At 41.6% G+C, this 14,925-nt stretch overlaps 1 protein-coding gene across 2 annotated transcripts in view; it reads right to left on the bottom strand.

Annotated features, from left to right (window-relative positions):
- Positions 1–14,925, bottom strand: part of CDH7 (cadherin 7) — a 234,339-nt gene that overhangs the window by 192,042 nt on the left and 27,372 nt on the right. For both annotated transcript variants that reach the window (XM_075270715.1, XM_075270714.1), the window contains exon 2: positions 2,024–2,379. In XM_075270715.1, coding sequence (XP_075126816.1) covers positions 2,024–2,233 — 210 coding nt within the window. In that variant the 5' untranslated portion in view covers positions 2,234–2,379. The remainder of the gene's footprint in view (positions 1–2,023; positions 2,380–14,925) is intronic.

Below are 14,925 nucleotides of genomic sequence, written 5' to 3'. Positions count from 1 at the left end.
TTTCCCTGATAACTACCATCAGGACCAGTCGGGATACCCCCATACACATTAGATGGTCAAGCAGAACTTCCACAATTGGCAGGCTCAGCCAACAATACTTGAATGAGTGACCATCTTTAAGAACCTGCAAAATTGTGGTGGATAAAGATCCTGTCTAATTCCTCGACTATTTTATATTGTCCATCATTCATTTACTATTAATTATTTTGAATATCCACTTTATTAGAGCTTTATTGAATATAAATTGCATACAGATCTCGGAGAGTGTATCATTACACTGATAACATATTGCACTTAGTTAAAGCATTATTGGTATGCTTGCTTCAGCTATATGAGGCAATACAAATAGCATATGTCAATAATGAAGAGAACAAACTAATAGCATCAGCAACAATGGCTAAACGATCTCACTAGCTATAGGATTAAAGAGCAAGATACAGAAAGATTACAATTCCACCTTTAGGCTAAGGCCCCACATTGTGGAAATGGGGAATGGTAAATATATTGGACGCTCTCAACTTCCCTCTCCTGCTTAATCCACACCAGGCTTTGTCTCAAAAAAATGCAGCTAAATGTGCAACAAAAAAGCTGTTTTTCCACAACATGGAGCTTTAGCCTTACAGGGATTATCCAGATTGTAAAATCCTTAAGATAGGCCATCAATTTTAGGTTGGTTGAGGTCCAATAGACAGGGCCTCAGCAGACCAGCTGTTTCTTGAAGCATGTAATTCCTGACATTGTTTATATGCTAGGCACAGTGCTTCTCAGTTTCTGTACCTTAAGTGGTGGCGGTTATTGGTACGGCAATGGTGTCCCTTGATGTGATCAGCACAGATACCATCATTAAAAATGCTGGGAGTTGCCCATTTCTGGAAACAGACAACTTTTAGGAGTTTGACTAGTTAAACTCCCACTAATCTAAAATTGATGACCTATCTTAATGGATTGTCTACTTTCAGACCAATACTAAGAGACCAATGTTATTGTTTGCATACTAACAAGTTATACAATTTTCTCATGTACTTTCTATATCTATTCCTCACAGTTTTCTAGATCTCTGCTTGCTGCCATTCATTCTGCTTACCTCTAGTGGATAAATATCAGTCCATGGTCATGTGATATATGGTCCATGGTCATGTGATATACGGTCCATTGTCATGTGATATATGGTCCATGGTCATGTGATATAAAGTCCATGGTCATATGGTGGACACACAGGTGCACACATCGTTACTAGGCAAACATCTGATTATTGTGTCTAGACTATTATGAGTTGCACATCTGTGTATTCACCACATGACCACGGACTGATATTTATCCACTAGAAGTAAGAAGAATGAATGAAATTAATCAAAAATCTAGAAAACCATGAGGAACTGATAGAGAAACTATATTGGAGGATTGTACAACTTTTTATTACACAAACAATACAATTTGTCTCTCAATCTTGGTCTGAAAGTGGTCAACCCCTTTAAGCACATTCTATACATTTTTACATGCTGAATCACCCCTTTAAACTAGACTAAATGACATGACTTCTAAGAGCAGCCCTGCCAAGTAGGAGATGTGATTTTAAAGAGAATCTGTGACTAGATTTGGGGGTCACCAAATCACCAGACTGTCTTAGACGCTGGGGTTCTGCATTTCAAACTGGTTGTTTAGACATAATGTAGTTAAAGACCTAGTAAATTTGTACTTTTCTTGGTTTCATCTGTAAAATGTGTATTCACATGAAGCTACTGAAAATTAATCCTAGACTCCCCTCTAGTTCGTATTGTACACAATGCCAATATGACTAGATATGGCCCCTAAACTCCAGTTGCCTAATAAAATGCTGCTGTTAGTGACCTAAAGCCTAGAGACTGATTCCCTTTAAAAGTACGGTACCAAAATATCTTTATTTGCCAAGTACTTATACTCAGTATTCATTTCCATTTGCATTTGTGTACAATATACAGTAAGTTTACATTATGAAGTTTGAAAACATAATGTATGGGATAGTACATGCATGAATAGTACTTACTTTGCCAACATACAGAGGTTCTGTACCAGTATATTCCTCAAGGACAAAGAACTGGTTCCACACCCAACTCCGCTTTGTCCTTGATTTTCCAGACTGAATATAAGGCTTGGATGTAGACATTGAAAGTTCAGCTTGGCTTATTCCAGACAGACAGAAGAAAATAGCTATTAGCTGAAGATAGTGACACATTTCATGTTTGCCCATCTTCATTTTCTCACTTTTAATAAAAATATTACAATGAAAGAAACTGTTCCCAAATGTATTCTTAGAAAATCCAGTCTTGATCCAGGCAGTGTTTAGTTGTTAAGGGTTGAAGGTTACTTGAAGTATATATCCACAGAGAAGTGCTTAAGTACCTATGGGAAAAAGGGAAAGAACAGTTGGCTTGGTCAAAAGGAAAAAGTTCTTCTGCTTTTTGTACTTGATCAAAACGTTTTACAACTCTACATACATTATGGTATGATACACTTATCAGAGAGGTTATTGTAGAGGTGAATACCGTACAAATTATTGTATGAAGGTAATAAAAAGGGCTTATTCTCCCTCCAATATTGAATTATGGTATTCATTATACATTGGGCAATAAATGTACATTATTTTCTCTCCGATGTGTGCTACATATTACAAATAATCAAAAGATAAGAAAATGATGTAAATTTATCAGACGATCACCCAAAATTGCATTGTAAAGTGGATTTCTAAGCTAATGGCCCAATTAGCACGTTGTCACACACATTTATACACAAACGCACAGTTTATATATTTATACTGTATATAATCAATTATAAAAATTCAAGGGTACCAACACGTACGTCCATGACTATAAGGGATAAGTCATTGAACCTAGTCATTGCATTAGCACTTAACTGACCTCTAATTTGGTCGAGGAGTTCAATTGGATCCAATTCAACACAATATAATAACATGCTAATAAAAGGCTATAATTCACCCTCCTACACTGCCTGGTTACACACAGACACAAATAAGATACTGCAGTTAACTTATCACTTCACATCTGAACATTTAGAGAACTAGAAAAAGTAGAATTCCTTGAAGTTTCAAACTTTCTTATGTTGAAAGCGATGGATTTTACAAATACACTCCTTCCGAATGGTTTTCTATAATAATTGAAGCTAAATTTCCAAGAGGCTGACACACATAGTAATGATGGCTGTGGAGGTCTGGTAATGGGTAACAAATTACTGTAGATGAGATTAAGCAGAGAAATGCTGAGTTGTGGTTAATGATCGCAGAATTTCAGCACCATAAAAGTTAATGGAATTTACTTTTCAAACTGATTTTTTTTTTTTTTTTTTTATCAATGCTGTCATAGGGTTTTACTTGTCACCAATGTTCTGGAACTTTTGAGGTATGGAATACTGTAGCTAAACCCAATGGTCTGTCAATCAACTAAAAAAAACAATGTTAGGCTAATAGATATGCTAGTATGGATCTAGTTTTCTAGCACTGCAGTAAGTAAACATAAACTGCAATAAAGTGGTAGCCATGCCGTTTATATGAACCTTACAATTTGGAATATATGACAAAAACTGACAGCAATAAATTTGCACACATCACTGGAGAAAGAATTGAAAGAATGATGAAGGTGGTGGCCATATTATATGTCAACTATATGGAGTGAAACCAAAGAAAAGAATGGTTAAAATGCAATTTATTAACAATGAAATAATAAATTATAAGCCTATTAGTTCACAACTAACTAGAACAGGCATTATGACATTGCATTGTATGTTATATGATCATATACCAGGCTGGTAACAAAGTAGCCATGAGAATATGGTGGGAGAAGACAATGCATTGTCCATTTATGTTCTGATAGATCTGGTTAGGTAACATTTTAGTAAGTGTGCATGTTTGGAAACACAATTTAGAACTGTTCCTGGCATTCAGTTTGTAACACCGAGCTGGTTAAACAGATAGCACTCGCTTCCATTAGAAGGCTTACTATAGCCACTGAACACAGCTCATATATAATGTTGAGCTAACAAAACACCTTTTAACTCCCCCCCCCCATACTTCAAATTCCAAACCCTTTGGTAGAGCGAAAACTAATCCTGCCATTGTATAAAATAGCAACCCCATATGTTTCCACTGATTATTGTTTCTGTTTCATCAGGGTTTGGTTTTTTGTTGTTGTTTTTTTTTAGAGACAGCAATGCTGCAGTGCATAACAGCAACGCCCCCTCACCAACATTATTGGAGGACCACTCAACTAGATTTTGGGACGTGACAAAACCATGCCACATGATCAGTGCTACAGACTTCTTTGGATCAAGCCATTCTAGACACACGAGATAAGAGGTCATTGGCTGTTAATAAATTGCATTTTAATGGTTCTATTCTTTGGTGAAACAATTGTGTATTTTAGAGCGGACTGCCTTTTGGTTGAACTTTTAATATTTGTTTTGCTTTTAGATGTCAACTTTAAAATTCAGAAATTTATGTACCTTATACATGTAAAGATTAGATATGAGTGAGTAGTGTTCGATCGAGTTGGTGTTCGAACGAATACTATGGTATTCGAAATACTCATACTCAATCAAACACTACTAGCTGTTCGAAGTTTAATGTTCAATGCAGAACCAGCGTTGATTGGCAGAATGCTATACATTCTGCCAATCAACGCTGGTTCTTCTCTTACCTTTAGAAGTCTTCTCCATGCAGCGTCCCTGCAGCGTCTTCCGGCTGGAATTCACTATGCCTAGGCATCGGGCCTAGGCAGAGCCGACTGCGCATGCGCGGGCATGCCCTCGCATGCGCAGTCGGCTCTGCTCAGGCGTCAGGGTGGGCAGAGCCGACCGCGCATGCGCAGTTGGCTCTGCCTAGGCCCCGATGCCTAGGCAGAGTGAATTCCAGCCGGAAGACGCCGCGGTGGCGCTGCGCCGGGAGAAGACTTCAAGGGGAATCCAGCCCAACCGTCACTCATGGACTTGGTAAATATAATTTTATCGAATTTTGCGAACCCCTGAAACGAGCATTTCCCCCCATAGACTATAATGGGGTTCGAATTCCGTTCGAACAGTCGAACAGTGTGCGGCTGTTCGAATCGGATTTCGAACCTCGGGCATTTTAGTGTTCGCTCATCTCTAGTAAAGATGTAGCAAATTTTAACATGACGCTTATTGTCATGATTTGTATTCATGCGTTTAGAAAAATGGATATGTTGTTACATAAATGAAAACAGAAGTTATTAGATTAAAGTATTTTTGAACCGAGGGACCCCAATATTGAATTACTGTAGATGTGTCCAAACTTTTTACTGATACTGTATATAATATTTACATGATAAAATTGCCTTTGAAATGTAAATTCAATTATCATGTTTAACATCATCAATATAATGAAACAAACATATCATTTGTATCTTACTGTGGTTTTTGATTAACACAATAATAATCTTCAAATCTATTACAATCAACTAATTTTTAATATTAATTATAAAAGCATGGCAACAAGAGATTCACAACAATTGTCTCTAGCTGATTAAAATAATGGGATTTTTTTTTTCAAGAAATTGTAGTTCCCTGTTTAACCATGAACATCCTATCTAGCTGTTACTGACAGATCTTATTTGCTAAAATTCAGCCAATGAAGAGAGGTACTGAAAATATGGAGGAACCACAGTAGCCCAGATTTACTATCCGGGACACACCTAGAAAGTGGGCAAAAATCAACTTGGTGCATTTTTGGGTCATGATGACGCATCTTCTGCATCCGACTGAAACTTTTTTAGATAGTGGTTGGAGCAGAAATCAAGGTGGACAGGACCAGGGTCGCCCCTGTCCTCCAGATTTACTATAACTTCCACAAGAAAACTGGCATGAGTTATACAACTAATCTAGGCCAGTTCCTGACTGGTGTAGATTTTAGTGCAGGGGCACCTACATGCAATTAATAGGAGGCCAGAGGCTCTTAGTAATTCTGAAGCATCTTGGAATGAATTTAGACTGGTGAAAGAATTCTGGCACACATACAGTGCTCCACATTTAGTATTGTATAGTACCTCACCAAATAAGGACAATGTTAAGGGCAACTTCAAAAATATTTTTGGAGTTGAAAGGAAGCAAAACTCAATTCTGACAATGTTTTTAGAATTTTATGACATTAAGGCCGGGGCCCCACGTACCGGAAACGCCGCGATTTGCCCGCATCGGAGATGCTGCGGGAAAAATCGCGGCGTTGTACAGTGCTGGCAAAGTGGATGGGATTCATGCGAATCCCATGCCCACTTTGTGGGAAAAAAAAACGCAGCCGGGGGCTTTCCCGTAGATATGATGTTAAGAGAAAGTCTACGGAGGAAAACTCTGTGAACTTTCTCTTAAAAGCGCTGCAGAAAGAACCACAATGCGATTATGCAGCAGTTCTTCCCACAGCGCTTTAGTGCTGCGAATATGGCCCGTGGGGCCTTAGCCTAACTATGCACAAATAAAAATATTAACTTTACTCTATGGATCAATATTATTTTATCTATACTACGTTACATACTTTTTAATGTTTTACACATTTAAAAAAAATAAAGTGAAAAATCTGAAATAAAAAAATGAATTGCTTTTCATAACCATATTTTGACCCATCTACAGAGCTGTAAAATTAGATTAGTATCATGATTGGCTAAATAAAAGGTCTTAATTATTTTTTATTACATTCTTGGGGGGACTACGACATGGGGATTTAGGCTTCTTTATTTTATTTTTTTTTAAAGGGGGTAATATAACAATTTTGTTTCTTTAATATTTAAAATCTCATTCTATTGTTTTTTTTTTTGTTTTTTTTTAATAATGTTTATTCCCGTTGAAGGGGTAGAACATGTGAGCGTTTGATCACTCATACAATACACAGATTTGTATTGTATGTATTGTCAGTACAATGCTAACCATCCTATATGTGTCTGTGTGTGGCCACCCAGTATTAGGGGGTGAACTGCAGTTTTCCAAGGCTTGTTAGCTTGTTGTGATCTTGTGTTGATTTGGTTTCAGCGCAAATTACAAACCTTAACCAAATTAAATACCCTTCCCTATATAATTTCCTATCTACTGTGTTCACTATTGATCATGGCATCTAGGAGGTTAAACATCTAGAATTGGCCCTCTTGTCGTCCATGGCTACTACTGCTCGGTGTAAGCTTTATAGATTAGTATTGTTAGGATTGAATCAAAGAGTAAATAAATTGTTCCCATTGAGCGAACTGGTGGAAAGTAAGTAGAGGTTTAGATTGTTCCTATTATGGAATGAGGAACAGAAGCAATTCTCTAAGAATACAGTGATTAAAACATGAAAAATAGGAAACTACTGTACTTTATAAAAATTGGAAACAATTTTTGCATTACACCTCCACCAGAATATGAAAAGAAAAATGCACTGAAAATTCTGTCCGAGGTTCAAAATCCGATTCGAACAGCCGTACACTGTTTGACTGTTCGAATGGATTTCGAACCCCATTATAGTCTATGGGGGGAAATGCTCGTTTCAGGCGTATGCAAAATTCGATAAAATTATACTTACCAAGTCCACAAGTGACGGTCGGGCTGGATTCTCCTTGAAGTCTTCTCCCGATGCAGCATTCCCACGTCTTCTTCCGGCTGGAATTCACTCTGCCTAGGCATCGTGGGCCTAGGCAGAGCCAATGCCTGAGCAGAGCCGTCTGCGCATGCAAGGGCATGCCCGCGCATTCGCAATCGGCTCTGCCTAGGCCGGATGCCTAGGCAGAGTGAATTCCACCCGGAAGATGCCGCGGGGACGCTGCATGGAGAAGACTTCTAAAGGTAGGAGAAGAACCAGCGTTGATTGGCAGAATGTATAGCATTCTGCCAATCAATGCTGGTTCTGCATCGAACCTTAAACTTCGAACAGCTAGTAGTGTTCGATTGAGTACGAGTATTTCGAATACCGTAGTATTCGATCGAAAACCTACTTGATAGAACACTACTCGCTCATCTCTAATTGTTAATAGTATAATATAGTGTCAAAAATAAATTAAAAAATTATATATTTTTATTTCTGAAAAAAATAAATCAAGGCCTTGGTCCCATGTAGTGTAAACGCCACAATTTCCCCATACAGTAAACTTCACAGCACCTGCAAAGTGGATGGAATTCTGGCTAATCCCGCCACATATTCCAGAAAAATATCTGCAGGAGACCTTTTGCATCTCCAAAAAAACATTGCATTATTCAAAATATTAGCATGTCAATTATAACTATGGAAACAGTAGCGTTTTTCGATAGGGTATAATTGAAGCAGAATGTCCATATAGGAACTTTTGTAACATTTTTTTCCGCAGCACTTTTTGGCTTCAGCTCACTACATGGGGCCCTAGCCTTAAGCTGTTTTTGTTGCAGATTTTGCTGTGTTTTTTTAGCTTAAGTGCATTTTTTATATTCCTATTTCCTTTTGAAGGCACTGTTGGCTTTTTTTGCAACCTGTGCCCACAGCAGGCTAAGGGTACATTCACATGGAGGGAAATGCTGAGGAATTTGGTGTGGAATTTCAGCGCTGAATAAGAGCCTCCCATTGACTTCAATGGGTTCCTTTTTCTGCTAGTAGAAAAAAAGAACCCATTGAAGTCAATGGGAGGCTAACCTAACAAGGGTTGTTTCAAATATTATATTTTGGTGGGAAAAAACACCATTGTTGATTTTTATGCAGTCTTGTGCGTGAAAGCCAGAGGAAGATGCAGCATCAAAGAGAAGTGATGGGTCTTTCTCTATATTTCCCTTTTCTTTAGAATCTTGGGTTTAAATCAAAAGACGGAATAAAAATCTGCTATAAAATCTGGAGGGTTTTTCCAAAAAATGTGTGTGAAACCCTGAAATTAACAATATTATATTAATAATCCTTTTGAAAAACTACAATATGGCAGATTTATTAAGACTGGCGTTTCACAAGCCAGTCTTAATAAAAGCTTCATCAAGTACAGGGCTTGGCTGATTCATGAAGATGCTCCATCCAAAATGGATACCTACTAGAGATGAGCGAACACTAAAATGTTCATGGTTCGAAATCCGATTCGAACAGCCGCACACTGTTCAACTGTTCGAACGGGTTTCAAACCCCATTATAGTCTATGGGGGGAAATGCTCGTTTCAGGGGTACGTATCATTCGATCAAATTCTACTTACCAAGTCCATGAGTGAGGGTCGGGCTGGATTCTTCTCCCTGCGCAGCGTCCCCGCGTCCTCTTTCGGCCTTGAATTCACTCTGCTAGGCATCGGGCCTGGGCAGAGCCGACTGCGCATGCCCGCACTACAAGCGACAATGCGCAGTCGGTTCTGCCCAGGCCCGATGCCTGGCAGAGTGAATTCAGAGCCGGAAGAGGACGCGGGGACGCTGCACAGGGAGAAGACTTCTAAAGGTAAGAGAAGAACCAGCGTTGATTGGCAATGTATAGCATTCTGCCAATCAACGCTGGTTCTGCATCAAATCTTAACTTCAAACAGCAAGTGGTACTCGATCGAGTATTTCGAATATCGTAGTATTCGATCGAGTACTACTCACTCATCTCTAATACCTACCCATTATTTCTAATAAATATGCCAGGTTGAGGCTCTTCCACCCTGGTCCACCCACATATGCACATGTGGCAAGTGAGACACAGTACATGGGTTGCAGTGCATGTTTGTCACAAAAAAGGGCATTGTGCCATATTTACACGCCAATATCACACCTTCAATCCAGGAAACTGGCAAAGAGGGATCCACCTCCATCCTTTTATTTCATCGCTGTTAATCAATAAAACATGATTGACAATTAATTATATCATAAACATATTTCTGGCTAGGTACATAGGTGTTTACGTGATGCAGAACATGCAAAACATAAGACCCAAAACATAAGATTGATCTATTTCTGTTGGAAGTCGCTTCTCTTCTGCTCACTGAATTAACCCAGGTTCAATTAATTAACTTCTGTGACGGCTTTTTTATTTGTCTGGCAATTACAGGAAAGCAGACAATTCACAAGATTGATGATAAATATGAAAGCAGACAAATATCTCCCAAATGAAATTTGGTCAAGTTGGAATCTATGCTAATATCAGCTCCACACTTCAAATGCAAGCTGTCAGTGTAGGCAGCAGGTGAAGAACATATTAATATTATCAGTTTATAGGTCAGGACAGACAGAAGAATATGATGGCTATATGAAAATAAAGGGGAAATTGAAGACTAATTATCAGAAGTGGACCAATTAAAATCCTCCATAAAGGCTTCAATTCTACATTATTATTTATAGTATATACAGTATAATCTATTCATCTTTTTGAGTTATTATTCTTCAAATAAAAGCAGAAATAATCTGATATACAAATTCTCATAACAATTGATGAATTATTGATGAATGGTAGCTCATCTATCTATCTATCTATCTATCTATCTATCTATCTATCTATCTATCTATCTGCAGTACAGACCAAAAGTTTGGACACACCTTCTCATTCAAAGAGTTTTCTGTATTTTCATGACTATGAAAATTGTAGGTTCACACTGAAGGCATCAAAACTATGTAGAATTATATACTTACTAGAGATCAGCGAATATTGTTCGGATCAGCCGATCCGAACAGCACGCTCGCATAGAAATGAATGGACGTAGCCCGCACGCAGGGGGTTAAGCAGCCGGCCGCCGTCAAAGCGGAAGTATCAGGTGCATCCATTCATTTCTATGGAGTGTGCTGTTCGGATCGGCTGATCTGAACAGTACTCGCTCATCTCTAATACTTACCAAAAAAGTGTGAAACAACTGAAAATATGTCTTATATTCTAGATTCTTCAAAGTAGCCAACTTTTACTTTGATTACTGCTTTGCACACTCTTGGCATTCTGTTGATGAGATTCAAGAGGTAGTCACCGGAAATGGTCTTCCAACAGTCTTGAAGGAGTTCCCAGAGATGCTTAGCACTTGTTGGCCCTTTTGCCTTCACTCTGCGGTCCAGCTCACCCCAAACCATCTCGATTGGGTACAGGTCTGGTGACTGTGGAGGCCAGGTCTTTTGGTGTAGCTCCCCATCACTCTCCTTCTTGGTCAAATAGCCCTTACACAGCCTGGAGGTGTGTTTAGGGTCATTGTCCTGTTGAAATATAAATGATGGTCCAACTAAACGCAAACCAGATGGAATAGCATGCCGCTGTGAGATGGTGTGCTAGCCATGCTGGTTCAGTATGCCTTCAATTTTGAATAAATCCCCAACAGTGTCACCAGAAAAGCACCATCACACCTCCTCCTCCAAGCTTCACGGTGGGAACCAGGCATGTTGAGTCCATCCGGTCGCACAAAGACATGGTGGTTGGAACCAAGTTTCTCAAATTTGGACTCATCAGACCAAAGCACAGATTTCCACTGATCTAATGTCCATTCCTTGTGTTCTTTAGCCCAAACAAGTCTCTTCTGCTTGTTGCCTGTCCTTAGCAGTGGTTTTCTAGCAGCTATTTTACCATGAAGGCCTGCTGCACAAAGTCTCCTCTTAACAGTTGTTGTAGAGATGTGTCTGCTGCTAGAATTCTGTGTGGCATTGACCTGGTCTCTAATCTGAGCTGCTGTTAACCTGCAATTTCTGAGGCTGGTGATTAGGATGAATTTATCCTCCGCAGTAGAGGTGACTCTTGGTCTTCCTTTCCTGAGGTGGTCCCGCTTATTAAACCTGACAGGGCACAACAGTGAAGTGAAAACCATTTCAGGTGACTACTAGAGATGAGCGAACACTAAAATGTTCGAGGTTCGAAATTCGATTCGAACAGCCGCTCAATGTTCGTGTGTTCGAACGGGTTTCGAACCCCATTATAGTCTATGGGGAACAGATACTCGTTAAGGGGGAAACCCAAATCCGTGTCTGGAGGGTCACCAAGTCCACTATGACACCCCAGGAAATGATGCCAACACCTCTGGAATCACACTGGGACAGCAGGGGAAGCATGTCTGGGGGCATCTAACACACCAAAGACCCTCTATTACCCCAACATCACAGCCTAACAACTACACACTTTACACACTCAATACCACCTCTCTGACAGTAGGAAAACACCTTGAAACATGTGTATTTGGCACTTGCAGTGAGGAGAGCTTGTCACCAGCAGTGAATTTGGCCCTTGTAGTAAGTTGAGGTTGGCACCAACATTTGTTTTGAAAATCAGGGTGGATTGAGCCTCTAACCAGCAGAGTTTGGGCAAATTCATGGTGGAGGGAGCCTCTAAAAACCCCAGTTTGGACCAATTCATGGTGGAGGGAGACTCTAAAAACCCCAGTTTGGACCAATTCATGATGGAGGGAGCCTCTAAAAACCCCAGTTTGGACCAATTCATGGTGGAGGGAGCCTCTAACCAGCCCAGTTTGGGCAAATTCATGGTGGAGGGAGCCTCTAACCAGCCCAGTTTGGACCAATTAATGGTGGAGGGAGCCTCTAACCAGCCCAGTTTGGACCAATTAATGGTGGAGGGAGCCTCTAACCACCCCAGTTTGGACCAATTCATGGTGGAGGGAGCCTCTAACCAGCCCAGTTTGGACCAATTCATGGTGGAGGGAGCCTCTAAAAAACCCAGTTTGGACCAATTCATGGTGGAGGGAGCCTCTAAACAGCCCAGTTTGGGCAAATTCATGGTGGAGGGAGCCTCTAACCACCCCAGTTTGGACCAATTCATGGTGGAGGGAGCCTCTAAACAGCCAAGTTTGGACCAATTCATGGTGAAGGGAGCCTCTAAAAACCCGTTTGGACCAATTCATGGTGGAGGGAGCCTCTAACCAGCCCAGTTTGGGCAAATTCATGGTGGAGGGAGCCTCTAAACAGCCCAGTTTGGGCAAATTCATGGTGGAGGGAGCCTCTAACCAGCCCAGTTTGGACCAATTCATGGTGGAGGGAGCCTCTAACCAGCCCAGTTTGGGCAAATTCATGGTGGAGGGAGCCTCTAAACAGCCCAGTTTGGGCAAATTCATGGTGGAGGGAGCCTCTAACCAGCCCAGTTTGGACCAATTCATGGTGGAGGGAGCCTCTAACCAGCCCAGTTTGGGCAAATTCATGGTGGAGGGAGCCTCTAAACAGCCCAGTTTGGGCAAATTCATGGTGGAGGGAGCCTCTAACCAGCCCAGTTTGGACCAATTAATGGTGGAGGGAGCCTCTAAACAGCCAAGTTTTGGGAAATTCATGGTGGAGGGAGCCTCTAACCAGCCCAGTTTGGACCAATTCATGGTGGAGGGAGCCTCTAACCAGCCCAGTTTGGACCAATTCATGGTGGAGGGAGCCTCTAAACAGCCCAGTTTGGGCAAATTCATGGTGGAGGGAGCCTCTAAAAAACCCAGTTTGGACCAATTCATGGTGGAGGGAGCCTCTAATTAGCCCAGTTTGGACCAATTAATTGTGGAGGGAGCCTCTAACCAGCCCAGTTTGGACCAATTAATGGTGGAGGGAGCCTCTAACCACCCCAGTTTGGGCAAATTCATGGTGGAGGGAGCCTCTAACCAGCCCAGTTTGGACCAATTAATGGTGGAGGGAGCCTCTAAACAGCCAAGTTTTGGGAAATTCATGGTGGAGGGAGCCTCTAACCAGCCCAGTTTGGACCAATTCATGGTGGAGGGAGCCTCTAAACAGCCCAGTTTGGGCAAATTCATGGTGGAGGGAGCCTCTAACCAGCCAAGTTTGGACCAATTCATGGTGAAGGGAGCCTCTAAAAACCCGTTTGGACCAATTCATGGTGGAGGGAGCCTCTAACCAGCCCAGTTTGGGCAAATTCATGGTGGAGGGAGCCTCTAAACAGCCCAGTTTGGGCAAATTCATGGTGGAGGGAGCCTCTAACCAGCCCAGTTTGGACCAATTCATGGTGGAGGGAGCCTCTAACCAGCCCAGTTTGGGCAAATTCATGGTGGAGGGAGCCTCTAAACAGCCCAGTTTGGGCAAATTCATGGTGGAGGGAGCCTCTAACCAGCCCAGTTTGGACCAATTAATGGTGGAGGGAGCCTCTAACCAGCCCAGTTTGGGCAAATTCATGGTGGAGGGAGCCTCTAAACAGCCCAGTTTGGGCAAATTCATGGTGGAGGGAGCCTCTAACCAGCCCAGTTTGGACCAATTCATGGTGGAGGGAGCCTCTAACCAGCCCAGTTTGGGCAAATTCATGGTGGAGGGAGCCTCTAAACAGCCCAGTTTGGGCAAATTCATGGTGGAGGGAGCCTCTAACCAGCCCAGTTTGGACCAATTAATGGTGGAGGGAGCCTCTAAACAGCCAAGTTTTGGGAAATTCATGGTGGAGGGAGCCTCTAACCAGCCCAGTTTGGACCAATTCATGGTGGAGGGAGCCTCTAAACAGCCCAGTTTGGGCAAATTCATGGTGGAGGGAGCCTCTAAACAGCCAAGTTTGGACCAATTCATGGTGAAGGGAGCCTCTAAAAACCCGTTTGGACCAATTCATGGTGGAGGGAGCCTCTAACCAGCCCAGTTTGGGCAAATTCATGGTGGAGGGAGCCTCTAAACAGCCCAGTTTGGGCAAATTCATGGTGGAGGGAGCCTCTAACCAGCCCAGTTTGGACCAATTCATGGTGGAGGGAGCCTCTAACCAGCCCAGTTTGGGCAAATTCATGGTGGAGGGAGCCTCTAAACAGCCCAGTTTGGGCAAATTCATGGTGGAGGGAGCCTCTAACCAGCCCAGTTTGGACCAATTAATGGTGGAGGGAGCCTCTAAACAGCCAAGTTTTGGGAAATTCATGGTGGAGGGAGCCTCTAACCAGCCCAGTTTGGACCAATTCATGGTGGAGGGAGCCTCTAACCAGCCCAGTTTGGACCAATTCATGGTGGAGGGAGCCTCTAAACAGCCCAGTTTGGGCAAATTCATGGTGGAGGGAGCCTCTAAAAAACCCAGTTTGGACCAATTCATGGTGGAGGGAGCCTCTAATTAGCCCAGTTTGGAC

Source organism: Leptodactylus fuscus, chromosome 4 (assembly GCF_031893055.1).
Source record: "Leptodactylus fuscus isolate aLepFus1 chromosome 4, aLepFus1.hap2, whole genome shotgun sequence".
Taxonomy (NCBI): Eukaryota; Metazoa; Chordata; class Amphibia; order Anura; family Leptodactylidae; genus Leptodactylus; species Leptodactylus fuscus.
Note: the sequence above shows the minus strand (reverse complement) of the source record. Positions and strands in the feature narration are given on the sequence as shown.